This window comes from Syngnathus acus, chromosome 10 (assembly GCF_901709675.1).
Source record: "Syngnathus acus chromosome 10, fSynAcu1.2, whole genome shotgun sequence".
Classification (NCBI taxonomy): domain Eukaryota; kingdom Metazoa; phylum Chordata; class Actinopteri; order Syngnathiformes; family Syngnathidae; genus Syngnathus; species Syngnathus acus.
This window is the reverse complement of record NC_051095.1, coordinates 1,768,072-1,793,843: the sequence shown is the minus strand read 5'-3', so window position 1 is coordinate 1,793,843 and position 25,772 is coordinate 1,768,072. Positions and strand designations below refer to the sequence as shown.

The window sequence follows — 25,772 nt, the reverse complement described above, 5'->3', positions numbered from 1 at the left end:
CGATGCAAAATATGTTGTTTGAAAGTGTCAAAAGATCACTTTAACTGAAAAATCAGATAGATCTTAGGAGGTTTGCTCAAAAGACTTTTTGAACTTGTCCAGAGCATTTACAACCTACAAGCCCCTCCAAAAATCTACCGTTTTTTTCCACGTATAATGCGCCCCCATGTATAATACGCACCCTAAAAATAGCATGTTGATGCTGGAAAAAAGCCTGTACCCATGTATAATACGCACCCAAATTTTGACTCCTACTTAAGTCCGTAAACGTAAAATTATTTCAGAAAAAAGATCATCTTTGGGAACAACCGGATGTTATTCTGCCGGTCAGTATCACTGCGCATGCGCTAGCAAACTCGATAGCGAAGAAATGTTTCCGATTTGTGTAGGGTACATTGTGACAGCAAACGAGCAGGTGATCGAGCAAGCGTCTGATACGAGAGCATTGTGTTCGTATGGAGCGTGTTTGAAGTGAACAGCAGAGAAGAAAGCGCATCTGTAACGGCGGCCTCCGTATGATATCCGGATTAAAAAAAAAAAAAAAAAAGAATTGTACCCATGTATAATGCGCACCCCAGATTTTAGGACAATATATTAGTTAAATTTTGCGCATTATACATGGCAAAAAACGGTACAACAAATTCAAATACAAAGACATTTATCTGCCGTCCCAATACCTTTGAAAGGCACTCGACATTTATAGCTATTTATTCATTTATAAGTATTGCGGTGAATAGAAAAACAGACCACAGCACACAGGGAGTAAGAAGTATATAACCAAGTGTATTCCCTCTGTTAATGTACACATATTTGGAGTCATCTCACTGTAACACTTTACAATAACATTTAGAAAGAACAGGGAGATGGAGGAGGGGGGGAGTAACAGAAAAGAAAATGTGGCAGCAAGTCTGTCAGTACACAGACGCAAAGAGATAGAAAAAGCAATCAATAAAAAACAGTCAGGTGGGTAAAAGTGACATACGATCTGCCATACAGAAAAAAAAAAAAAAAGGACAAAACATAAATTTGATGAACAAGCACATACCCCAATTTGACCAAAGGCAAACCGATAACAAAAGAGCTTTTCCTCATTGCCCAGGATTTTTTTTTTTCGTTTAGCAAACAGGAATGATGGTTAGGAGGGAACACGGTTCTCTTTGTGATGGCAAATATTGAGACATTTCACAAACTTTTTTCGGCTTTTTTTTTTTCTTATCATGGTACATTTGTCTTCTTTTAATAGAGCTGAGAAAATTGGAACACTAGAGTACTTGGGAACTCTCGTCTTCCAGGGAGTCGACAAAGAACCACAAAGGCTGCTCTTCAGTCCAGTCCGCTGCAGAATTCCCATTCTGTCCTTTTTGCAAAGCGAGAAGAGTGACGGCCGCACGGTTCCTGATGCTTCGGACGTCAACAGAGTCATAGCTACACTGTCTCGGCCAAGTCCCCGTCGTTAGCATCATACAGAGCAGAGGTCGACCGGTTGGCGAGCTTTTTTCCTGCTTTGACGGTTGGCATAGAGACAGTTTCTCCGTTGGCCCACCAGGGGGCACCAAAAACACGACACAGACCATCCAAAGGTGAATTTGGCCAACCGTTAGTCTGGAGTCTTCTGCGTTGATATCGCACGTAAAATTGCTACTAATGTTTTAGTGGTGTTTTTTTTTTTTTCTTCTTCTCAGAACTCCACGTAAAGAAAAAAGTTGATGTCTTTGTCCTCGATGAATACTACATGCTTGAAACACGGCACAGTTCGCGTGGCGCCAGCCGCCGAGCACCGTAGACATGGCACGAGTGCGAGCGAGAGAGAGGAGAGAGATGGCGAGGACGTGGCACTGGATACTGCTTTCGTGGATACTGGTGGTGCTTCTGTACAGGACTGAAGAAAGAAGTGAACCCAATCGGTTGTTGGCACAGGAAGTAGCGAGAAGTGACTTCCCGGCAATGCTGAAAGTTAGCTTTGCCGTCTCCCTCGAGGAGGGCGGGGATGGCTGGCACAAATGTCACGTTTCCCGCCTCTCTCGTTCTCTCTCTCCCAAACGCGAGCTGCCGCCGTGCGTCATGGCGGCGCTCCCTCAAACGTAGTACTCTTTGTCTTTGTTCTTCTTGTTCTTGGGCGCCGTCTTGGTGGCGCTCGGCGGCTTCTCCTTCACCAGGGTGCCGTTGGGCTGCGTGGCCGAGTTGCTTATGTAGTTGCGACTCTGGTCCACCTGGTACGATCCCTCGTCTCGGTTGCGGTACTTGTACATGGCGTAGAGAAGGATGAGGATGCAGAGGGCGGCGGCCGCTACGATGCCCACCACCATGCCCGTGGTGCTGCTGGACTGCTGCACCTCCACGGCGCCCGGGAGACCTCTCTCGGGGGACGTCGGGTCTAGAGTGGGAACGTGCGGGAAATCGGGAGGGTAGGTTATTCCCGACGCCCTGCGGTGGCCGGGGTCCGACGAGGGCTGGGCCGGCGGCAGCAGCACCTGATCCCGAGTGTTCATTTTCCCGGCCGGGATGTTGTTGCTGCCGCCGCCTCCGCCGGCCGCCCCCTTGCCGCGGGGGCTGAGCTGATCGGGGTCGGCCGTGGGGGCGGAGGACGCGGGCGGGCGGTGGTCGTAAGGGAGGCGCGAGAAATGGCGATCTCGGGGGTTTTGGCCCTCGGCTCCAGGGGGAGGGGGGAGGACGGTCCTGTCGGTGACCAGGGGGGAGTTTTTGTAATAGTCCTCGTCGTCCGACTCGGTCATCTCGCCCGAGCCGTACGCGGACGCCTCCACGTTTTCCTCGCAGTCCTCCTGGTCCATTGGGCAGGGGGGGCGCATGTTGGGCAAGGGGAGGGACTCTTTGGTGGTTTCGAGTAAGGTGAGGAAGGGGCGATAAGTGGTGGGGGGTGCGGGGATTACTGGGTAGCGGGTGGCCATGGAGGGGGGGTCTATTGAGTCCACCGTTATAATGGGCAAGACTATGTCACCTCCTAGGACAAGAAAGAGAGAGCGGAGGGGGCAAGGGGTCAGAAGTCGACACACAACTTGAACATGCCATGAAAACAAAGCATTAGTAGTACAGCACTACAAGTTGACATGATGTTAGTTCTACTCAGTCGGTCTAAGCTAGCTCACAAGTTCTTAAGCACTAACTGCCGACTGAGGTAAACTACTACAAGATGCTAGGACATTGGCTAACCTAAACCTGGCTAACGCTACATGCTATGTCAGTTAAACAAGTCAAAAGGCAGACTACAAGTTAAACTGAACAAACATCAAAATGCACTGCTAATCTAGCAACTAAGCTGAGCTAGCACTTCTGATGTGTGTCTGCTGTGATTGGTTGAGAAAGATAGCAAACCACAAGGTTCAGGTCACTTACATCAACAAATTGGCCGCATGATTTTTGCATGAAACAAAACAAATTACAAAAAGAAAGCTGTGTAAGATTGTTCTTGGATAGTGATCAACATCCCCCCTCCCTTCTTTTACCTTCAAACAAATAGCAACCCTCCACGCGTCTTTCTGCCAAATCGTCGTCGCTAATGTGGCTCATCTTGAATTAGCTTAATTTAGAGCTATAGGAGACTTCCAAATAATCAATAGCGTACTAATGACAGCCCCATTCGTCCCTCCCAGAAGCACACGTAAAACAGGTCAATGAGATTCTTAATTAGCAATCGCTAATAGCACTTTTTTAATGATCCAATTTATGATCAAGCCACTCTTTGGTCATTTGACTTTCGCTAGCCACGGGATGACCGTTCAAGCTCATTTGGTGTCAAATAAAGGAAGCCAATATGGTTAGAACACAACATGAGAGCAGCACATTTTGGGGGGGTGGGGGGCGGGAAGAGGGGTTGGTCATGTCATAGCAACACATGATCAGAAGAAGAAGAAAAAGCATCAAATCACAATTTGCACGGCTTGTTTTTGTTGTGGGTTTTTTTTTTTACTTGGGGTGAATCGGGGGGTCACTCAGAAGGGGAGAAGGGGATGATGGGAAGCCCGCCCGCTTCGGCTCAGCTCAGCTCAGCCCCCCGCCCGAAAACAAACATTTTTCAAATCAGGAAATGCTTTTGTTATCAAGGTTGATGCATTCACAGAAATGTCAGCACACAACCCACCCCACCCCCCAAAAGGCCTTGTAGAGAAGAGACATGTGAGAGCTGTGAAAGAAACAAACTTCAAGCATATTCTCCTCTCATACTTTACACTTGCGGGAAAGGCTCGTTCCCATGGCAACGACGTTCATTTCCGCCCGTTTGTATTCCCTGGCTCTTGTGTGTTTGCGGGCTGCGTTTCACCTTGACGCCTGAGAGGACAGCCCATCACCTCGGAGGAACAAAAAGACGAGCTGCGCAAAGTACAAGTTGCTCAGGTTACTTTATATATATATATATATGTTTTTTTTTTTTGGTGGCGTGGCGCCGAGTCAGATGGTGTTTCCCGAACGAGACGGTGCCGCTTCGCTTTGGAAAGAGTGCTGATCTGGTGACTCCGCCCTCAAACACACTGAGAGCCCCTCTCCCTCCTCCCCTGTGACCCAAACCCACTGCGCCTGAGGGCGATACGGGCCCTCGTTACGCAGCTCAGACAGGCCGGGAAACCTGACGGCGGACTTTCGATCCAAACTTGTAATGGCGCGCATAAAGCTACGTTACACGTAAAGAATAATAATGTCTCTCCACCGTTAGCACAAAAGCGATGAAACAGGAGAGACTGTGGGATATTCCGCCTGATTGATTGGGCTCGACTCTCATGATTGGACTTCGGTGGATCCGCACGTTAAGCCGGCATGATGAGACATCTTCTTTATCTGCAGCACGGGCGGTGAAGAGTCACCCACGCTTCTATTTACTCAGAGCAGATGGGCGCTGAGCTGATGCGGCCACGTCGTCCTCCTGACAAACATCGTTAGCGCGCCCGTCGCGCTGGGCCGTTTCAAATATTTACAGCCAAAAGGTTGTCGGGAGTGCGAGGCCTTTGGGTGATTTGGCTGCGATTGGGCCGCAAATGGAAAAATCAAGCACAGCTGGATACCGTCTCGATGACGGCGCTCGTCAGGAGATGTTTACAAATGGCCGCCCATGTGGATGAATGACAGAGCGCAGGGACGTGCGGTCAGGGGAGGCAGAGCCTCGCCTGTCGTAATAAGTCAGTGTGCCACGTTATTGAGGAGATTCTCAGAGTTGGTCTCCTCCCATCACGCATGCTGAGACGTCGGTAAACGCTCATGGTCTTCATCTTGAATTCCAAGTGCGTAACCCCCCCCCTCGCTCATTAACATTGGTGGGGGTTCCTAGCCAAGGTTTAATTGGCCGATGTAATTACAGCTGGCCAACAAAGTTAAAGTTTAATTAACCTGCCGGGGACGGCGGGAATTTCACTCTCCGTTCCTGTATTCTATCCCGAGCCACACCACTTGGCACTTAATGAGGTTTAGTGGTTCACAACGCAGCGCTTTCTCCGATTCTCCTCTGCGTCGGTGGCTTCAACGTATTAGCATCCGCTACGCTGCTTTTCTTCCTCTCTTAGCTTCGGCAGCTCCCGCCACGCAGTGGACTGCGCAAATGTTGAGCTGTCGCTAAATTATTCACTGGGAAATTTCAATACCAGTACGGTTATTTACACTTGTGAAACCGGTACTGAAAGCACTCGCGCTTATGATGCATAAAATTACAATTTAAAAGACCTTTGTGTCGATTCACCGAGTGTCAAATGGCGGCAATACATACGATACATTGAAAAAAGTCGGTTTCGGCCCGATACCTGGTACAGGTACTACGTGGGTAAATTCCCATGCTGATATGATCTGAGTGAGGCACACTTTCAATCTCAGTGTTTTTGCCTCGCTGACATGGATTTTGTCGCCTGCAGGGTGCGATAGCGAGCACGTTTGGTATTTGGCCACTAAAACTTCCAAACACCTACAAAGGGATCATGAAAGAGAGAGACAAGCAGCGTAACTTAGCAGCCTGTCTGCTGCCAATCACGACTTGTGTGGGCATATCAGAGAGTTACTTGAGCTTCTCCATGGGAGATTAAGCCCCGGCGTAGCAAACACCTCCGAAAGGAAAAAGAAAATCATTCCAGACTTCAATAAGGAGAGAATCGAGTCTCTATTTCGGTCTCAGACACCTACGGAGCCACCTTGGAGAACGTTACACTCTGAGCTTCCCAGATCTCGTTACCCTTCGTACAAGGGCAAGATACAGGAAGAGGCGGATGCTGAGTATGCACGGACCGAGCTGCAGAAACCATCGTCTTTATTTGGAACGGGGATTATGGACTTTGTTAGGTTTTCTATTTTCAAAAGCTGGAGAGGTTACTAAAATAAAGGTTAAAGCGAAATGAATGAGTCAGGTTAAGGTAAAGTCAACGAACCTGACGGGTTCCACATTCGGCCAGTCCAAGGTGCGTAGCGAGGGTAGCGCAGTCAAGTACAAGAACCCCCAAGCCGTACAACCTCACTCGACAGAACGAGCATCAGAACCCCCCGCCGAGTCGACTCACCGTTTCCGGGCTCGCACTCCTCTAAATCTTCGTCATCGCTCGGACACTCGGCGGAAGCTACCAAAACGTCATCCGCATTCTGCACAAATACCAAGAAAAAAGAATTTGATCTTTTCCAACAAAAAAATCCGTGACTTCGTTCAGAAACGCTTTCTAGTGTCTTGCTAGTTTCTTAAGAAGAACTTTAGCAAAAAAAAACACGCAGTCCCCTTAAAACACATTGAATTGGATTTGTACTTCCTTTTGTCACAAATGTTGCAAAAAAAAAAACAGGTTTGCCTCCGAAAGCTTTTATGACATTTACGTCATTTAGACGTGATTCTAAGTCCTACAAGGTTCTGACAGCATATCTAGGTCACTTATCTCTCAATTTTTGTCAAAAGGTATTCTTCACCTGGGATCAAAGCTATCAGGGCGGAGAGCAGCTCAGAGCTCGGGTAGGAATTGAAATCTGCGTGTGCTCTGAATAAGCAGACACTTGCTGTATCAGCAAAAAAACACGGCTGAATATAAATTTGAACACAACCAAGTGCATTTATCAAAACAATCACTCCAATCATGATAGCAACACACGAGAAGACTAATTACCGCACCCGAATTTTTAACAATTGCCGTGTTAGCGATACAATACCGAATGTATTTCTTGTTACTATTTTTTGGAAGTCCGGATCAATTGGATTTACGTGATTTCCTGTGGGAAATCATGTTTTGGATTTTGAAATTCTCTGGCAGCATGACCCACCTGCGTGACACTGTCCCGGATGGTGGGCGAGCGCTGTTTCCGGGTGGTGGTGGTGGCCATGGTGGTGGTAGTCTCCATAATGGTGGTGGACATGTCAGCCAGCGGCGTGGTAGAAGTGGTATCGGTGGCGAGCACCGAGGGCACGTCGCCCACCAAGCGCAGGCTTCCCTGCGTCTGCACGTTGGGGTCGCCCTCGGCGGCCAATTTGAGCACCTGCAGCCCGTTGTAGTACAGGCCCGAGATCTGGCCCTGGAAGTGGCGGCCTTTATCGCCGCCGCCGATTTTGATAAAGGCTTGGCTGTTAAAAATGGTCAGCTGGCGACCTGAGAGGTTGTGCGGAGAACGGAGGAAGTGAAAGTGGAGGGAATGGACATGACCGAGAGAGAGGAGGGAATGTCGAGAAAGGAGAGCACAAATAAGTCACGAGCACATAAAGTGGAAAACACACTCAACAGCAAAGACAAAAACTCTTCCACCAAGCAGCATCTTCTATGTACATTAAATTAACTTCATTATTAGCTAGCAGAAGACTTGAGCAGAACTGGACTGCTTGGTGGAAAGGTGGCAAGTCGAGGTTCCGTACAAACAGACAGGGGGGGGAGGGCACGGGGGGCTTTCTTGGGAGCAATTTAGGACCACCGTATGGTGCTCGCTGGCTGGACAGTCGACTTGGATTAAGGCGGGGGCGTCGCGGGTCGACCTTGACACTCCAAAGCACACGTGGGGATGGATCTCGTCAGAGCCCAGATGGAATATATTAGAACAGCTCCAGCTTGCTGTTATTGACCTCCAATGCACCGGAGCCGCGCGATGATAAAGCACCTCTGCCACGGAGGGGGGGGGGGGGGATGGTTGTAGCTAATGTTTAATTCAGCAGGGTTTGCTCATTAGCCTTAATCGGGATGGATGGCTGAAGAGGGAAGGAGCCCGCCTGACTGCTTAACCGGGCACTGGCACCGGGGAAGAGGTGAGACCAAATTGTCCCTAGCATACCATGGATGGATAATCGAGGAGGGTTTAAAAAAAATAAAAATAAATAACGTGATGAGGAGGTAATTATAGACGACGAGCCACGGGGCTTTCTCGTGAAATCAATCCACGTGAGGGAAGAGCGAAAGGCATCCAATAGCAATGAGAGGCTGTCGTATTTATAGATGATGCAGACTGTGAAATGAGAGAAGCTCGGAGCCCGCCGTCATTTGACATCCCGTGCAGAGCAGTCGGCTCACATTAGCATTTAATAAAGACTAATTTGTCGTCTAAACACACTTGCGATATTGCTTTCTGGTGGCGTTGGAAGCACCCGCCCGCCCGACCGCAAGGTAACACCGGGGTTCAATAAGCGCTGCGGGCGCTTCAATCTGCTATTAAACCATCTACTGCTGATTACTAAAAGACGGAAAACTGTAGATAGAAATGCTCTATCGATTACCGTTCAATGAGAAAGACAAACTGATTGATAGAGGTTTTGATTTGAGCCTCGGTACATCTAGACTGAAAAAGAGGTAGAGCAAAATATCATATGAAATATTATTGCGCATAAAGTAGTTCCAACCTTTTTTTTTTTTTTTTTTTTTTAATCGAGTCCCGGTCTCTGTGGGGATGACCTACTTACTCCCACGTCACGGAACGCACTTGATGACTCTGGAATTGACTGGCTGAGAACAGTGTTTGTTTTGAGCGAGGCTCGGATGAAGTGATCCTTTTATGGCGCAAGTCAAAAATGGAATGAGAGCATTACGAAGCAATTTGGGCTTCGCTCGGCGCATTACGTCGCTAAAAAAGCGCCAATGCCATGACCTTTTGTGTGTAATATTTGCCCTTTGCGACGTAATATTTATTTACACCTTTATTTTTGTGTAGCGCGCTAACAATTTGATTTTGGGCAACCAATCCTTGCCTCCCCCCTCCCTCCCAGATCTTCGCCAGCAGCTTTCATGAGAGCCGACATCCAAATGGTTTCTTTGTTAAAAAAAAAATAAAATAAAACAAACATCTGACTTAAAAAAAAAAAAAAAATATATATATATATATATGTATACACATATATATATATAAAATATAAAAATAAAAAATCTATTAAATCTATTGTTTATATTTGCGCCTGTAGTTTGCAGTGCTAATATTTTGGCAGCTCACCAAAGAGCCTAATGAGGTCCAGATTGAGACGTAAAGGATCTAGATAGCCAATCGCGCGTAGAGGACAAACTAGCTTGCGGTCCGTATAGCAAGGAAAGGACAGCTAACAATTTGAGAGCAACCAAAAGTCCTGCTTCCCATTTTCATGCGTGGATTCTGAATGAAGCCCCCGAAGCGTGTCGGAATAATGACATACTTCACCTTGGGGAAATTGCAGGATTGCCATCTTGTAAAGGCTTTTTACATTCAGAACACGAGCTAGCCACAATATTAGCTACACAAGACTTGCATCGGGGAAGAATGCTCAGTCGGACTTAGCGCGGCAGGCCGAGGCCGGGGGCCGAACGGGCCCGGCTAATGCATAGATGGCTTTTGCGAGAAGGTCCGATACCGGCCGCCGAGGTACGCTTGATACTTTTAGCCCTCCACAATCTGCCACGAGGGATTATTTGTGGGAGCGGGGAGATTGGGCGCTTGTCTAACTGGAGAGGTCAGGAAGGAAAAAAAAAAACATCTGGAGGGAGTGTTGCGCCTCACTCCCTCTTTCCTTCCCATATGCTAGCGAGGAGGTTTTGACTCTTGAAAGTTGGCCCCGTACTTAATGGCTTTGTGTTTACTCGTAACACTGCAGCCTGAAGGCTTCCATATAAACAAACGCCAACTTCCTCCTCAGATGAAAAAGTCAGTCAGTAGAGAGTACCACGACGGAGGCGGGCGGGCTTCTGACAAAATCCATTACCGACTCTTTTGCCAAGATATTCCCAAAGCACGCCACTCTGTTTTGTAATTAAGAGTGGGACTTTCTTTTTCTTTTTTTGGGTGGGTCTTTTTTGTTACTCGGATTTTGTAGTCGAGCACGGCGGATAAATTGTGTCTGACGACCGAGACAAGCGGCTCAACACAGTATCAAGTTAAGCGCGAGAAACCGGGCGAAGCGAAAGAAGCCGAGGGTGCCGCCAATCTCATAAAGTGGGAGGAGCTATTTACTCCTACAATTTAGTTGGTCAGCTTTTAACTTATTTGAGATACTTGCTCGTTTTTATCTCCCAAAATGATGTCATGGCATCATCTCAAAGCACTTCTGTCATCCCCGAGCTTCCGTTTGGCTTTCATATAGACACAATTCGTAAAAGAATGCCAATTATTTGCTATTATTGTCCCCCCCCGCCCCTTCCCCCTAGGGAAACCATACCGGGAGCCAAGTTGCTTTTGTCTGAGAGGATGTGAGGAGAAAATGCAGAGGGCAGATGAGGATGACTGATCGCTAGCGCAAAGAGGAGAGCACTGAAAGTTTCTGACGGAACTTTGGAGACTCTGATTTGTTCCCTTCATTACTTCCCCGGAATGGCTGCCGCTTTGGATTTAGTCAGCTGGCAGGGAATAGGAAGGAGACGCTCGGCACGATCTGGATCAGGCCGGACAGGGATGAGATTGGGACTCGGGTCATTTTTTTTTTCAAATGTGCTAATGCTGTGCTAATGCTCTGAGGCACCCGGGGTCGGTCAAAGGGTCGAGGCGCTGATATCATGACGACAAAGCCGGTTGGTAGCAAAAACCTGGACCATTTGGTAATGATCCAAGCTCCTCACCACAATAAGAATCAAAACATTGACACACAAAAACATGCTCCATTTGCTCAGCGGTGAAAACAATAATGTTAAAGGGACAGCAGTCGGAAATTGGGAGCTGCTTTTCTTTGTTTTGTTTAACCCTCTGAAGACCAAGCACGTCGCTTCTTGGAGGTCTTTTAGAGTCAGTTAGAACTTTGTTAGCTTTTCCTCGAGCCATGGCTCCAATGGGCTTTAGAAGAATTTATAATCGGGTTAAAACTGAGGGCTCAAATCGCTCCGACTTGTCACTGGAGAAGCCCTCAGTGGTTAGTTTGTTAGGTTGGTTAGATTCCGCTTTCATAAATAACCCTTTGAGCTCCGACGCGTTGCCCCGCCCCCTCCCGTCGTATTCAATCGAGTTCACAAATAAGCAAACACCTCCAGCGATATCTGGCGCGAAAGAAGGGGGGCGGGGCCATTGGTTTATTCCTCAACGCTCTCCTCTGAAGATGAAAGGGAATCATGCATGCACGTTTGGTGGCACGCACAAATCTTTCGGGGAAGCGGGCGAGTCATCTCTTATTGATCCGCCGTTTCGCTCCACTTTCATCTCCCGCGCCGCTCCTGATTGGGATTTGTGTCGGAAGCGGAGGCGACGGCGGGGCCGACAAAGGCTCGCTTTTGTTTCTGTGAAATAAACATGCGGGGCCTTCATCCTGTTTTGCGTGACGCGGAAGGAAGGCGGGAGGGAGCGATTGTTTGCTTCATTCCGGATGGTGAGATGTTCGCCACTCAAAGGGTTAAACGAGCATCACTTTGAACGGTCCCTTTAACTTTTAGTGACTTTCTGGAGTCATTTGTTCCCTGCGTTCTGTTAATCGTCACATTCATCCAACAAAAGACACAAGGATGACACAAAGAGTCTTTTTTTTGTTTTTAAGTGTGGTAGAGGGATTATGTCAGGTTATTTGGGGGTTAGTTCTCCGAAGAGATGCAGTCCAAGTTTAAGGATGCGCTCACAGTGTGACTTTGAATCCCGATTGAATCATTTTGGAAGACTTAAAAGTTGACTCATTGGTTGGATATAAGTATGGGAGAAAGGGGGCGGAGCTGCGGAGTCACATGGTTCTGCATCTCTTCCAGAGCGGCGGTTAGCGGTAGATCATTAGTGGAAGTTAAAGTGATTTTATTACCTTTGTCGAGTAGCCACTCGTCAACTACCCGACCGAGGCGGTATGGGATTCTTTGTCTAGCAATAGCCAGGCGCTCATTATCAAAGTTCCCTTTAAGAAATTTGGAGAAAGATTAGGAGAGGTTACAAATAATAATAATAATGAGACAAAGAAAATCTGGAAGTTAAAAAAAAGGTTAGAGGTTAGAAGGGCAACATGGCAAACGTTTAGCATCAAAGTTATGTGCGTTCAAGCTTTGAGTTAGGGCAGCAAGAGCTTGAGGAATTTTTCGGGGCTGCTTGCTTCATAAGACGCTAGTTAGCATTAATTTATATGCTTTTCACTCACGGAAGACAGTTTTTTCTTTTATAAATGATTTAGACAGATTGGATTTATAGAAGTGCCCAAGTCTTAAAGCTGTCCCACGTTTAGTACACTTAAATGCATTGGCAGTCGCGGAAACACGGCCAGGCCATCGTTAGCATAGCATAGCAACATCATTGCAGGAAAAGTGAAAAAAAGTGGAACATTCAGCAAGAAAACAGCTTTCATGGTTGTTTCAAGGAAGACATTTTGTTAGTTCAACAGCTCGCGGACGCCCGCCGCCCCTTCTTGAAACGAACTGCTCGGCAATTAGCGCCTCTCGACAACTCTCGCTCCCGCCGCTCTAACTTCTTTTTATCCCTCGACGCGCTTCAAGCAACCGCCACACGTGGCCACCGGGTCAGATGTCTTAACCGGAGTTGCTGTAAATAATTAAGAATTGTGTGAATGCTAACCAGCACAGCTTCATTTGATATTCTGCCATGTTTTTTTTTTAAACTCCACAAAATGATCCAAGCCCTTCAAACATCTCACAGCATTTCACTTTAGCATGTGCAATTTCTTCAGAAATCACATCCTCTTGCCCCCCCCCCCCCAGGAAATTTTAAATCAATCAAAACATCCTCTAATTCTCGCGGTTGTTGAGCAAGAAGCGACTAATTTTCTTTTTCCGCAAACACCGAGTAGCCCACCCACCCTCCGCTGAAAAATTGCCGCAGTGATCCAAAGTCAGCTGGCTCCCCATCCTGCACTACCCTCTTTTGCTCCCCAGGGGGCTCTCTACCCCCGCCAGCACCATCTGACGGCAAGCCTGCGTCTGTGAGCTCACACGTTGTGAAGAGAAGAATGAAAATTGATGTGGGAAGGAAGGCGGAGGGAGGCGCACAGGTGGTGGGCTACACGGGACGTGATATGAAGCTCTGGAAATTGTTACAGGCTCTTCCTAAGGATCCAGTTCCCATTCAGACGGAAAACTAATTGGGCATGAATTAATTGTGCCGCCTGTTGGGTTTCTGCCAGTTAAAAAACTTAGATGGCAGTGGGGTTGAACTGCTGCAACAATTTCCAGGTAACGTCCTTAAAGAGCAATTCAAACTTCCAAATTGTCTTTGTAGTAACCTATTCTGTGCAGCCCAGCTCGTTTTAGGATTAATGTTTGGATTGTGGAATATGAATTAAACAGGCACCTGTTTTTATACCGTCTAAAGGGGGCGGCCATTTTGGCACTTGTTGTCGATTGAAGATGACGCTACATTGGCCAGAGGTCCCAACCAATCACGGCTCATCGGTTTTCAGAAACTGAGCTGTGATTGGTTGTGACCCGAGACCTGGCAACTGTGATGTCATCGTCAGTCGACAGCAAGTGTCAAAATGGCCGCCCCCCTGAGATGGATAAAAACATGTACATTTCGCTGCTTAACTCATATTTTGCAAACAAAATATTAAAAAAGACTAGTGGGGGCAGATACAACATATTATTGTAAAAAACAGTTTTGTGTTGATTTCCACTTTAACAATGTCTCCTTGGGAAATTTGATACTTAAATCTCCCTTCTCGATCCAAAACATCTGACAGAGCATATACGGCTTAAATCCTGGACTTCTCCTTTTTCAGCTAAATTGCACTTCTCCAAATCCTTTTGCGTTTGTCCTGCTGATCCATTCTTTCTTGCTTTTGTCCTTGTCCTTGCCTCATCCCACCAATCTGTCCTTATTCCTCCTCTTTTTCGACGTCATTTAACCTGGCTCCTCTGTTTTCTTACGGTCATGAATCATCACAAAGCCAAGGGTGCGAGTGTTTGAGGAACAAGTCCGGCTGTCATCTCCACTTTAGGAGCCAGAGGAATAACTCGCCCCTTCCCTGGCAATCTGCCTTCTGTTGGCCGCCCGGAGCAATGGCAGGATTTACCGCCGTGATGGGAGCCATGCTGGGCCCGCATCCCGGCTGCGGATGCTGAGGGGCAGGGCAAGGGCATGCTGATTGACTGGAAAGCACAAAGCCAGGTGAAGGACAGAGAGGAGACGACGCAGAAATTGCTTTTCTGGGATCCGAGCCTTAACGGTCTTGCGAATAGTGGTACCTTCAGATCTGAAAGGTCCTCCTCATTCTCGGATTCACTTTCCATATCCTTTCAATGCCCCAGAAGATGCCACGGGTGCGCTGGGGCTCTCTCCGAGGAGCCGGCCGTATATCATGTAGCTCTGCAGGCAGCCAGGTGTCCTTGCGCAGGACACCCACATCGGAAATCCATCAAGCAGGGCGGAGATTACATTGTAGACCGTTGGCCGGCGGCCATCCGGCGGCGGCGGCCTCCCTCCTTGTCAGGCTGGCCTCATTGCCTCCTTGATTTTGGTAACTTTAGATGGATTGCTTTCATCCTCGTGACAGGAATAGAGCAGAGGCTCCGGTGCAAACAAAATGATTCTGGAGCACGGGAAATTTGCCTTTCAGGGTTGAAAATGGATGAAAAGGTTCCAGGCGAGGCAGCGCTTTGTAAACACTCCGCCCACTCCAGCTACGCCCGTACGCTTGCCTTCCACGAACGCACGCCTCTCCTTCCTTAACGACGTGCTCATCTTTCATCTACGTCCCGCCTCTCAAGCCCACGGCGAGTTTCGATTTATCCATTTATTTTTTCTTCAACGGCATCCTCGCCACCTTTCATCTCTGTCTCCTCTGGCGGCACCCCCGCAACTCGTCTAATTTGACCCAAAGCTAGCGTTTCTGCCCTCCATGCCACCTGCCGGTCGTCGTGTCTCCCCATCATCTCGGAGCCACGGGCCGATAATTGGACAAATCTTTCAAGTCCGTAGTTGCAGAGCACCAGAAAGTGGAAGCAACCAACTCCATGTTTGTCTCCCTTGTACAAACTAAGAGGTTCATTTTGTGTCCCTGAAGACGAAAAAAAAACCCTCACCATGTTATTTACCATTTAAGCTGCACCGCTGAGTGCTTTTATGTTTTTTTTCTTCCAAGACAGGAAGTACGTATATCCTCAGGCTTGCCTGCACCTCCCCTTAGAAGGCCGATGGATAGCCGGACCATAATAAAAGGACCCCCCCCCCCCCCCCCCGAAAAAAGCAGAGACCAGGTGAGTACATCGCAGGATTTGAAGAAGTCAAGATTGAAAGCGCTGACACCGAGAGTCTGCTTCTGTCACTTTGTCTTCGCAGGAGGTTTAAAAAAAAAAAAAAAAAAAAAAGAGCTGGTGAGGGAGCCACCAGTGACACCTGACACACTGGATTAACTGACCGGCTGCTCCTGTGACACTTTTTGTCTGTTCTCTGGCCACAGATGAACGTTGACGCGTGCGCATCACGTCGCGGGGGGAGAAGCGTCGCTATGACCTGACTTGAGGCGACCCGCTGTCGCTCCAAATCAGCACCTCGGAGCAATCTTCAAAATATTTGGGATTAGAGTGCAGGTTAGGCTGAGTGGCAGGGGGGAGGGGGGGGAAAGACCTTGTCAGCGTCTTTCTTGTGAAGGATAACAGATGTACAACCCCCCCCCCCCCCACCCCCCTCGGGAGCTTGTACAGCTCTTAGAATGTGGCCTGCGAAAGGAAAAGAATCCCAAAAGTGACTTTCTGAGAGCGGGCTCACGGTTGTAAAGACATCCCGATGAGAAAACCTTCAGCGGGTCGGACGAGACCGCGGGGGAAAGGCAAATGAACTACTTTTGTTTTAGATTGATGGGAACAATCATTCCTCATGGCGGTATCTTGCGCTCAATCTGGCAACATGGACATTTTGATTTGGGCGTTCCACGAGGAGAAAAAAAAAAATGCAATCCTGATAACGATGGAAATCAAATAGTTGCGCGTGTGCTCCCAAAAGTGTCGGCGTGGAGTGTTTTGTTCCACTTAGAGAATCAAATGATGCGATGTGGGTCACAGGAACTGGTTTGATTCGCTTTCCCGTTTTAGCGAGGGAGTCGAGTCTTCATCCGCCGCCCCCCTTGAGGTGTTTGCTCCCCGAATTCTGCTTCTCATGCAACGGCCCGGAAACAGATTGGAGCGTGAACAAGAGGCGTACTTCCAGCCTTCCTTTTCCTTTCCTTGCATCTTCCGGAAACTTCGTGGGCGGGCTGCGGCCTCCAAAAAGCTCAATTTTTGATTCGCTCCGCAGAGGACCGATTGACAACAACAGCAAAAGGCTAACGCTAACGCTTGACACGTTCCAGACACCAATTTGGATCCTCTGGTGTGTGTTTTTATGTGCGCGACTAAATCCAACCCAAAAATGAGTGAGCTCTCTCCGTCTTCCTGCAGCCCCGACGTGATGGATGAGCGAGGCGAAACACTTTTGTCCACGTCGAAACAAAAGTTTAAAAATACATGATCGATCGCTGGCGTGACCGAGGATGTCACATCGCAGTCCCGCTACAACAACTGAATCGAGGCGATCGAGAAAAGTGCAGAACGCAGCCGGTTGACCATTTTGCAAATGTTTTCAAACGGCTAACCTCCCCTCCCCTTGTCCTTTTTTTGTATTGATAACGTCGGGACACCTAACACGTTAGCGTCTTCCTTTGAACAACCATGCAAGCGGCGGCGGTAAACACAATTGCCAGAGAAATGCAGCGTGCGCCCAAAATAGCCTCGCAAGTGAGGCCTAAATAGAATCGCGCTGCTCGTCGTGACTCATCAAGGATGTGAAATGATTTGCTTTTATCTTTCGGAGCAGGCATGTGCTAAAAGCATTAAGTGCACTTTCCTTTGTGAGTGCGTAAAATGGCGGGCACTCGCACGTTTTGGCTGACCGGGATTCGGGTTTCAAGAGAGTCGGGAGCGATATAGACACGGGCAGGCTTCTTTTTATAAACTCACAATCCAAGCGTGGCCTGGATGCAAACATCTTATCAGCATCATCAATAGATTTCTCCTGCTCACTTAAGAAATGTAACCATGAGTCATAAGAATGAAAAAAAAGCTTTGAAGAATCAGCTTAAACACCTCGTCGAAGTGGGCCAGCGATCGAATCGGGCAAACTGTTGCATTTCTCTCGCCATTGCGTGCCAAGTCAACGCTTTCCATTCACGTGTAATCTTTGATAAGGCACGACGGGGAACGCCGCTCACCTGACGGGAAGCGCTCAATGACGGGCTGGTTGTCCACCTGTAGCGTGGCGTTCCCGCCGCTGCGCGTGAAGCGCACCACGTGGTACTTGCCGTCGCTCACCATCACCGCGCTCTCCTCGATGGCGATGTCGTCCGTTCCCACGTTGAAGATCACGCCGACCCTTCCTCTCTCCTGTGGACAGAAGACGATGATCCGGTTTCACAAAAAAAATCATCCAGCCCAGTTAAAATGGATCTTTGACGTCTATAGCCGTCAACGGCGGTGAAAGAGTTGTATCGGCTTTATTTTCAAACAAGCAGACCCTGAGTCATGTGACTTTGCTTTAGGTACTGACACCAATTTGTCTTGAACATCGGAGCTCAAATCGGATCCAGAAATACTCAACTGTGTCAAGCGATTCAATCGGATTTGTTGCATCGGCACATCAGCTTGATATCCGATTTGAGAATTGTTGAGATGCAGAGTATTCTTCAGGTGGCTGAGGCGTGCCCTAACCTTTGCCATCTATTAGCTGCTCGCTGCTTTGAGTCTCTCGCAACTCTCTGCTCACCCCCACCCACAAACAATTCCATCCCCTCGCCATTTCCTGCCATGATTCGGACCAAAGGTCAAAGCCATTTAGGGAGCTGCGGAAGCGGAACGGCGTCTCGGTTGCACTGGTGTAAAGATTATGAGCCATATTAGCACACGGAAGGTCAAACTCATTTGCAAAAGGGGAGGGGTGGGGGGGGGTCCTCCGGAAGCGTTGCGACATCATCGATTCCGTGTAGCATGTACATTTTCCGCCTTCCATATTCTCACATTTCCAAGGTGAATTACGAGACGGTTCCCTTGCCGCGCTGCCCCCTTATTCGCGGATTAGTAGCTATTAAAAAAAAAAAAATGGCAAAATTAAAGCAGCGTGATGCTAACGGAACCATAATGAGCACGTTAATTGAGTAAATAAGCACAGAGGTGGTACAGTAAATTAATGGACGGTGACATCACAAGCGGAATTACGGGCATCTTAATCCCTATTTGCAGATAAAAGTGTTTATTATTCTGCGGTCAGCTCTGGTTGGGAACCACGCCGACACATTCGCGGAATGCTTCCGGGACATTTTCCGGTTCAAGAGTTGGTGAGCTTGTCGGGGCCCGTCGACGTCCGCATCTCGCGGATCAATGGTCACTGGTCCTTTATAGCTCGAGAGAGGCAAACATTCATATTTAAAAAATCTTTTGTTTGGGGCCAGTCTTACTCCCATCTCAAATACCGTTTTTTCCCATGTATAATGCGCAAAATTTAACAAATTTATTGTCCTAAAATCTGGGGTGCGCATTATACATGGGTACATTTTTTTTTTTTTTTTTTTTTTTAATCCGGATATCATACGGAGGCCGCCATTACAGATGCGCTTTCTTCTCTGCTGTTCACTTCAAACACGCTCCATACGAACACAATGCTCTCGTATCAGACGCTTGCTCGATCACCTGCTCGTTTGCTGTCACAATGTACCCTACACACATCCGAAACATTTCTTCGCTATCGAGTTTGCTAGCGCATGCGCAGTGATACTGACCGGCAGAATAACATCCGGTTGTTCCCAAAGATGATCTTTTTTCTGAAATAATTTTACGTTTACGGACTTAAGTAGGAGTCAAAATTTGGGTGCGTATTATACATGGGTACAGGCTTTTTTCCAGCATCGACATGCCATTTTTAGGGTGCGTATTATACATGGGGGCGCATTATAAATGGAAAAAAACGGTAGTTGGATAAATTTGTCACACGGCATGACTCCAAGGATTGATTGATTGATTGTAACCATTTGACTATGCCATCGGCTCAATGTTAAATATAACTCTAGAGGCTTTTGGGTTATCCAGAAACTTTGCTGCTGTATTTTAATAGTGGGAAGAGATGGCGAAGTGATCTATCTCGCCCATATCAAGCAGTAGACACTGGGTCCATTTTTCCACCGTAGGATGAAAGCCCACCAAGATGGCTCTCCGTTTAGCAGCGCTTGACGGACACAAATGATCTCAGTCCGTGATGAGGGCCGAACGTCTCAAATGGCAAAGTGCTACTTCGCTTACAGTCGGGAGCCACTTAATCAATAGACTTATGTTATGAACTACCCCGGCCGCAGTCTCGCTGAAACTCAATACCCATCCCGGGACATGAATATAAATATGACCAGAAGGGGGAGGGGTTGGAGTAGCGAGACACGCGGATTCTAAATTGAATGGCAGCTATTGATACCTTTTAGCTGCAAGAATAGAAAAAAAAAAAATCCTTGATGCGGGATCATCTCCATTAGCGCCCTTCACGCTTAGGCAGCTTAGAAGAATCACAACACCTTTGGCAGGAGAATTAATTCAATCCGCGCTATTAAAACTGTAAATATCAGTCAAACTCGCTCTTCCGTCAGCTTTGTGGCAGATGAGCGTTTGAGTTCTGCAACATTAGCATTCTTCCTAGCGTGATAGCGGCGGTGTCGGGAATATTCCGACGAAGGCGAGCCGGAGCTTTTCTGAGACGGCCCAGCGCTACGTAAGCGTCTCGACGCCGCTTCAGAGTCAGCTTTATTGTCAATTCCTTCATGCTAGGACACACAAAGAAACCGAAATACCGTTCCCCCTATCCCACGGTGACGAGACACAGCACACGATTAACACACAAGTAAAACAACGGGGAGAGAGTTCAGGACCCCAACAGCCCGGAGATCACAAACTTCGCCAGTGGCGAGCAGTGCTGGCATCCCACAACAAAGTCCCGGCACCATTCTTCACGGATGTAGACGCACAGTCCACCTCCACGCGATGTTCCCCCTCGTACAATGGCCCGGTCCGCCCGATAGCGCGCCATCCGCTCCAGACGCACAGCAGCCACGCACTGTCCGGTCCGCAGAACTCAGCAGGCATGTTGACGTCCAGCGATCGAACGTCCGCCAGAAGAATGGAAGGCACGGCCGGGCGAGCTGGGGTGGCCGCCAGCCAGGCCCGGACGCCCAACCGGGGGAAGAATAGCAGGCGAGTCCGGCGACGCTCCAGGACGGCGCAGACCGAGCGCCTTTAATGTCCCCGCTTCAAAGTGCAGATCGCCACAAAACTCGCTTTCGCCGATGTCGAGCAGAACCAGCCCGCCGCACTTGAAGCACAACCCGGTACGACGAGACGAACACACAAAACTGGCGGACAAACCCACATTAAACGACAAAACAAAACACCGTTCGGGACAGAGAGTGGCCGCAGCGTGTGCACGCGCCGCCATCTTACTTACTTGACGGGCCGGAGGTGTCTACGAGGAATAGCTACATCCAAATCCGAATGAAATGAAAAAGCGGTCGTGCCGCGAGGGGATTCCGCAATGTTCCTTACGTGGTTTCCCGTCAAAAAAGTTCCAATATGACCTTGCACAAAAACAGTGTTAAGGATGGAATAAGAATGAGCAAGCTACGGGCTTTTGTGTGCGTCCTCAGAGATTTCGCAACGATTGTGCAAAGCAGGAAGAGAAATAGTCCGAGGGTTAGACAGAAACATGTTCTGATTAAAAGGAGCTTCAGAAACCTTGATGATCCTTCGGGGATTTTTTGGAGGCGCTGCCATACCTCCGTTTCTCGCAAGGACTAAAAGAATAAATTTTCGGACGTGATTGATTTCTGGTTTGGTTTAGCGAGGAAGTGATTTTTTTTCCGGCCTGATTAAATCTGACGGATTGCCACCACAATTCAATTTGGAAAGTGAAGATGTTGGCAGGTTGAGCTCAACCAAAACAACCGAAGAGGAAAGAGCCGCCGCGTTCATTAGCCGACGGCGCAAGCTAGCTCACTAACGCCAGTTGTCTGATTTAAGGCTATTCTTAGTTTCGGGATTAATATTTTTGTCAGAACTGCCAAGTGCACTCAGTGAACCTGACGTCTCGGTGTCTTATCGTTTCCCCGCATCTCCTCGGCGAGGGTAATTCTGGCCCGCCGCATCTTATCATCCTGTCAGTACGCAGCCGCCGTGCCTCGCGGCGCACAACAGCCGAGGCGTCGGCTGCCGGCAGAACGGCATCGGGCTAATCTTCCATTCCGGAACGGCGCCGTTACGTAAGGAAGCAAAGAGACCATGTCGCGACGATCGGCTGATTGGAAATGACGATGTCTCGTCGCAGGCATGGAGACCCGAGCGAGCGGATGCTTGCTTTCTCTCTCCGCCAACTCATTTGTGTGTTTTGCCATGTGTGCCAGTCACCTTGACGCGGGCCCATATCTCCGCATCTTAATAGCGCGTTATCCATCTGCCTGCCTTCCGTCCCGCGGCTCTGCACCGGACCACTCTCGCAACTCGTCATAAGGTTCCGTGCTAAGTTCGGAAAATGGCGGCAGCAAAGAAAACACGAAATACAAATAAATCGAGGTGAGATCGGTCAGTTGTAAACACACATGGCCACCAGGGGGCGCCAGAGAGATGGATACATTTTACAACGTCAAATTTACATGGACATCTGTATAGACGTCTCAACTCGTTTTAGCGGGTCTCGGCTCCTCGCAGAGGATAAAGAATGTGCGTAAACTACTACTTCAAGTTGTCACGCACCAGTGAAATGAGACACGCCCCCTAGAGTCCTCTCGTTATTGTCTCCGTAATCCCTTGTAATTAATTTGCAGCTCCAAACTTAACAGCCTCAGCCAGTATTCCCAAATTCCGTTTTCCGAGTCGTCGCTATCTTCCGGTTGTGTACAATCTCTTCGTAAATAATTAGCAGGCGCTCGCTTTCACTATTTCCGCGCGTGGCGTTTGTGTGCGCGCAATTCACAGGTGTCTCGTGGGAGTCGACACGAGACGACGACGAAGGCGCTTTGATTGCCAAAACAGTGGCGCTATTTTGTTTTGGGGAGCGCGCCACATGTGGAGATGAAGCCCGCTTCCTTGTCATCTTTCATCTCCGGTTTGCACGTTGCGTTTGTCAGGCTAGCGGAAGCTCGTTGAGAGAAGAAAAAAATAAAATAACACCACAACAAACTCAAATGGGAGATGACTTCTTGTTTTCGCTTTTTTTTTCTTTCCTTTTGATGTTTTTACACTTTGATGGCGTAACAGTGCAGGTAGCTTAGGGCCAGCCGTGCGTTTTCAACTCTGTCGTGTGGCTGAAATGGAAAGGAATGACTGTGACCTTTGCAGGAAATCAAGAGGAAAGTGTTTTCTGTCTCCATTGTTTTCCGCTCCCTGCCTCATTTCCCTTCGCCTGCTCCATCTACCTTCCTGTCACTCTGCCGCAGAAACAAAAACAACAGCCCGGAATCCTTTTAAACTTGAAAAACTTTCCTCTCTGCCGTATCTGAGCTTTACTTAATAAAAAGTTTACCAAAGTGCTTGCATCGAAACTCATCTCACGAACGAAGATCATTTGGACGGAACTTTCCTCGTCGCGGTGAGGCTCAGTGGGGAGACCGCCGAATGAAAAGGAGCTAATATTTGCGCCGCGCTAAACTGAGCAAACATGGATAAGGAGAACACAATTGCTGGCTGCCCGCTGTGTTGTTCTTTCATTTCTCATCACACCTCCACAAAGGGTGGCGGATATATATATATATAATATATATATATATATATGTATACATATATATATATACACATATATATACATATATATATACACATATATATACATATATATATATATATATATATACACAACACCTGCGTCTCGCGCAACCACCCGCTGACGCTGAAACAAAACAGGTTGTTTTGTTTAATCCATATGTCGCAGGAATCACACACACAATGAGAGAAAGTTGGCGAGAAAGTCAGGCAAATGCTAATAATGTTAGCGTTAATTAGCTGCCAATGTGCTTGAGTTGTAAAGGTTAGCACCTGACCAAGATCACAGTCACGCAGTTGACGCCCAATTGCATTCTGGGTAACAATAAAGCTAATTGGAGCGCGTGTCAGGATGTCGTCGTGGAAAAAATGTCAACAGAGGACGCAAGTAGCGGAGGAAGATTGCGACCGTCCTCAGACAGAAAAGAACAACAAACTTCCCCTGGGCCAAGTTCATTATTCACTTAATTAGAGCGCAGGAGGACTCTCAAATTGGTGTGCCTCAATTCCGCCGCCGTTTTCTTAGCCTGCGTCTCTGCGCGGACGCCAACGCTCATGTCAATAAGTGCCTCATTTGCATATTTGACTCAAACAGTACAAATGAAGGAATTGGCCTGGCGCGGTCATCTGCAATTAATTGGCAAATGAAAGCTCCCCCGGCGCGGGGTCACATTGCAGCTGTCGAAACGACGACACGACGACAACTAATTGTTTTGCTGTCAATGAATGACTCAAAAGGTCTCACTTTCTCCATTTTCATAATTGCAAAGCCCAATTAGCATAAATAATAACCCAGCTGGCCCCCGTTGATTGTTATCGTCCGTCCCGTCTGCCTTTAGCTTTTTGCGTCCTCCCCGCTCGCCGCCGCATCAAGACGGATGACATCCTGTTTGGGTGTATAAATAACAGCGCTGCTCGCTTAATGGCTCTTCATGTGGCAGATAAACGCCGACATTTATATTCATTGCGCTCGGTCTTTGTGTGTCAACGTGCATCGCACGGCAACAAGCCTGCGCGACACGATCGCAACGGTAGCTCATCGAGGACCACGTGAAAATGCTAACAGTACACAGCGAGTTGGGACGAGGAATCGGGAAATATTGAATTGCCAAGCATTTTTTTAAAAAAAGAGGACATTTTGAGTGCCAGGCAATTTTCAGCATTCGGACTACGTAAACAAAGAAACGACCACATTTTTCGACCATTTTACATTTCCCAAAAGTTAATTTTTTTCTTCTTTATTCCATTTTTTATAGTGAGCAGCAGTACAACATGAGTTAGTTTCACCCAAATAACCTATTTTGGGCCAAACGCAATTAATATTTTAATTTATGCCGTTTTGGTTTATGACACCATTTTAATGTTTGTGGAGTGTGATATTTGACATTTTAGAGCATCTGAAAATGTATTTGTTTTGTTCTATGAAACTTTATGAAGTTTCTTAATAAATACTTCTGTTAAATGAATATGGAATGAGCCGAAATTGGAGTTTCTAGTCATGAAATGCTCCCAACTGCAAAATGTTTTTGCCCTTTTTGTTTGTGATGCTAGTGTTGGACAGTTTTTAGTTAATTTTTATTACTTTTTATTTTTAATTTAATTTACACATTTTATTTTATTTATTTATATGACTTTTTTATTTTTAACTCAATCCATACATTTTGTTTTATTCATTTTCATTACTTTTTATTTAGTTTAATTTATACATTTGATTTAGATTTGACTGTTACATCAACCTGTCCAGGGACTGCAGATGACAATTAGCCTTTGGCCACAATCTGGCATATTTACCTACGTTACATTTGTTCATTCCGTACCGTCCCTAATGTCAATTGTCACTGTTGGCTTCCCTTGTTGGGATTGCCGTTGGTGATATTTCACGTCAGCGGTGCTCAAAGTGTTAAGACACCCGCACGCGCACACAATAGAAACGTGTGTGTGTGTGCTATTATTCCCCATATCAATATCAAACATTATCAAGCCAGACCCAAGCAACAGACAAGGATCTGTAGGAGTTAATGGTCCATGGACCGCTCAGCGTTGAGCCTCCGGGCTGCCAGAACGAGCTCACGGGGGGCTCATTGTGATCACGCCAGTGAAGAGGAACAATTTGCAATGCGCGACAACTTGTCGCAGCTGGTGATCTGACAAGGCCATCCGTGTGCACGCCAACAAGACGACCATTCAAAATGGGGATGAGTCCATTTAACGCTCCTTTGTCAGTGTTAAAGGTCCGGACACCCCGTGGGTCGTGTTTAAGAAACGTACAAATGGGAAATTCCTTGCCGTGCGTGACCGCGGCCTTCTTGGAAACATCAAAAGGATGCAAATGCAAACTAATTTGATTATTTTATTCTTCCAGATTTGAGTGTTTCATAAAATGTAGATGTGGCCATTCCCACAGGTGCCACATTACCGGCGCTCGGGAAAACAAGGAAGAAAAAAGGCACAGCAGGTCTCCCTGCAGAGCTGATTGGCCATTAATGGGAAGATGGATGTTATTTTTTTTTTCCCTTCCTCCCACCTCTCTCCGTCAACATTACGACTCTCGCGGGAGGGCCCCAATCCGATGATACATGAACGCTCATCGGGGGAACATTAATGGCGAATGTAACCATTTTGCTGCCATTATTCTCCATAAAGCACAGGTCAGCGCGTCTCAAATGCTCGGCCCGCCGTGCGCCGCGCGGCCGTAAAAATCAGACCGCGGCG

The 25,772-nt window shown here is 47.6% G+C and overlaps 1 protein-coding gene across 2 annotated transcripts in view; it reads right to left on the bottom strand.

Moving 5' to 3' along the window:
* Positions 1 to 763: 763 nt before the first annotated feature.
* LOC119128150 (neurexin-2-beta-like) overlaps positions 764 to 25,772 on the bottom strand; it is a 33,995-nt gene continuing 8,986 nt past the window's right edge. Inside the window, exons 2-6 of one of the 2 annotated variants that reach the window (XM_037260349.1) lie at positions 17,492 to 17,663; positions 12,110 to 12,199; positions 7,228 to 7,550; positions 6,486 to 6,564; positions 764 to 2,374 (exon numbers count right to left, since the gene is read on the bottom strand). In XM_037260349.1, the coding sequence (XP_037116244.1) occupies positions 2,076 to 2,374; positions 6,486 to 6,564; positions 7,228 to 7,550; positions 12,110 to 12,199; positions 17,492 to 17,594 (894 nt within the window). In that variant the 5' untranslated portion in view covers positions 17,595 to 17,663 and the 3' untranslated portion in view covers positions 764 to 2,075. Of the gene's footprint in view, positions 2,960 to 6,485; positions 6,565 to 7,227; positions 7,551 to 12,109; positions 12,200 to 17,491; positions 17,664 to 25,772 lie in introns of both variants that reach the window. The other variant, XM_037260348.1, reaches the window with a different exon arrangement.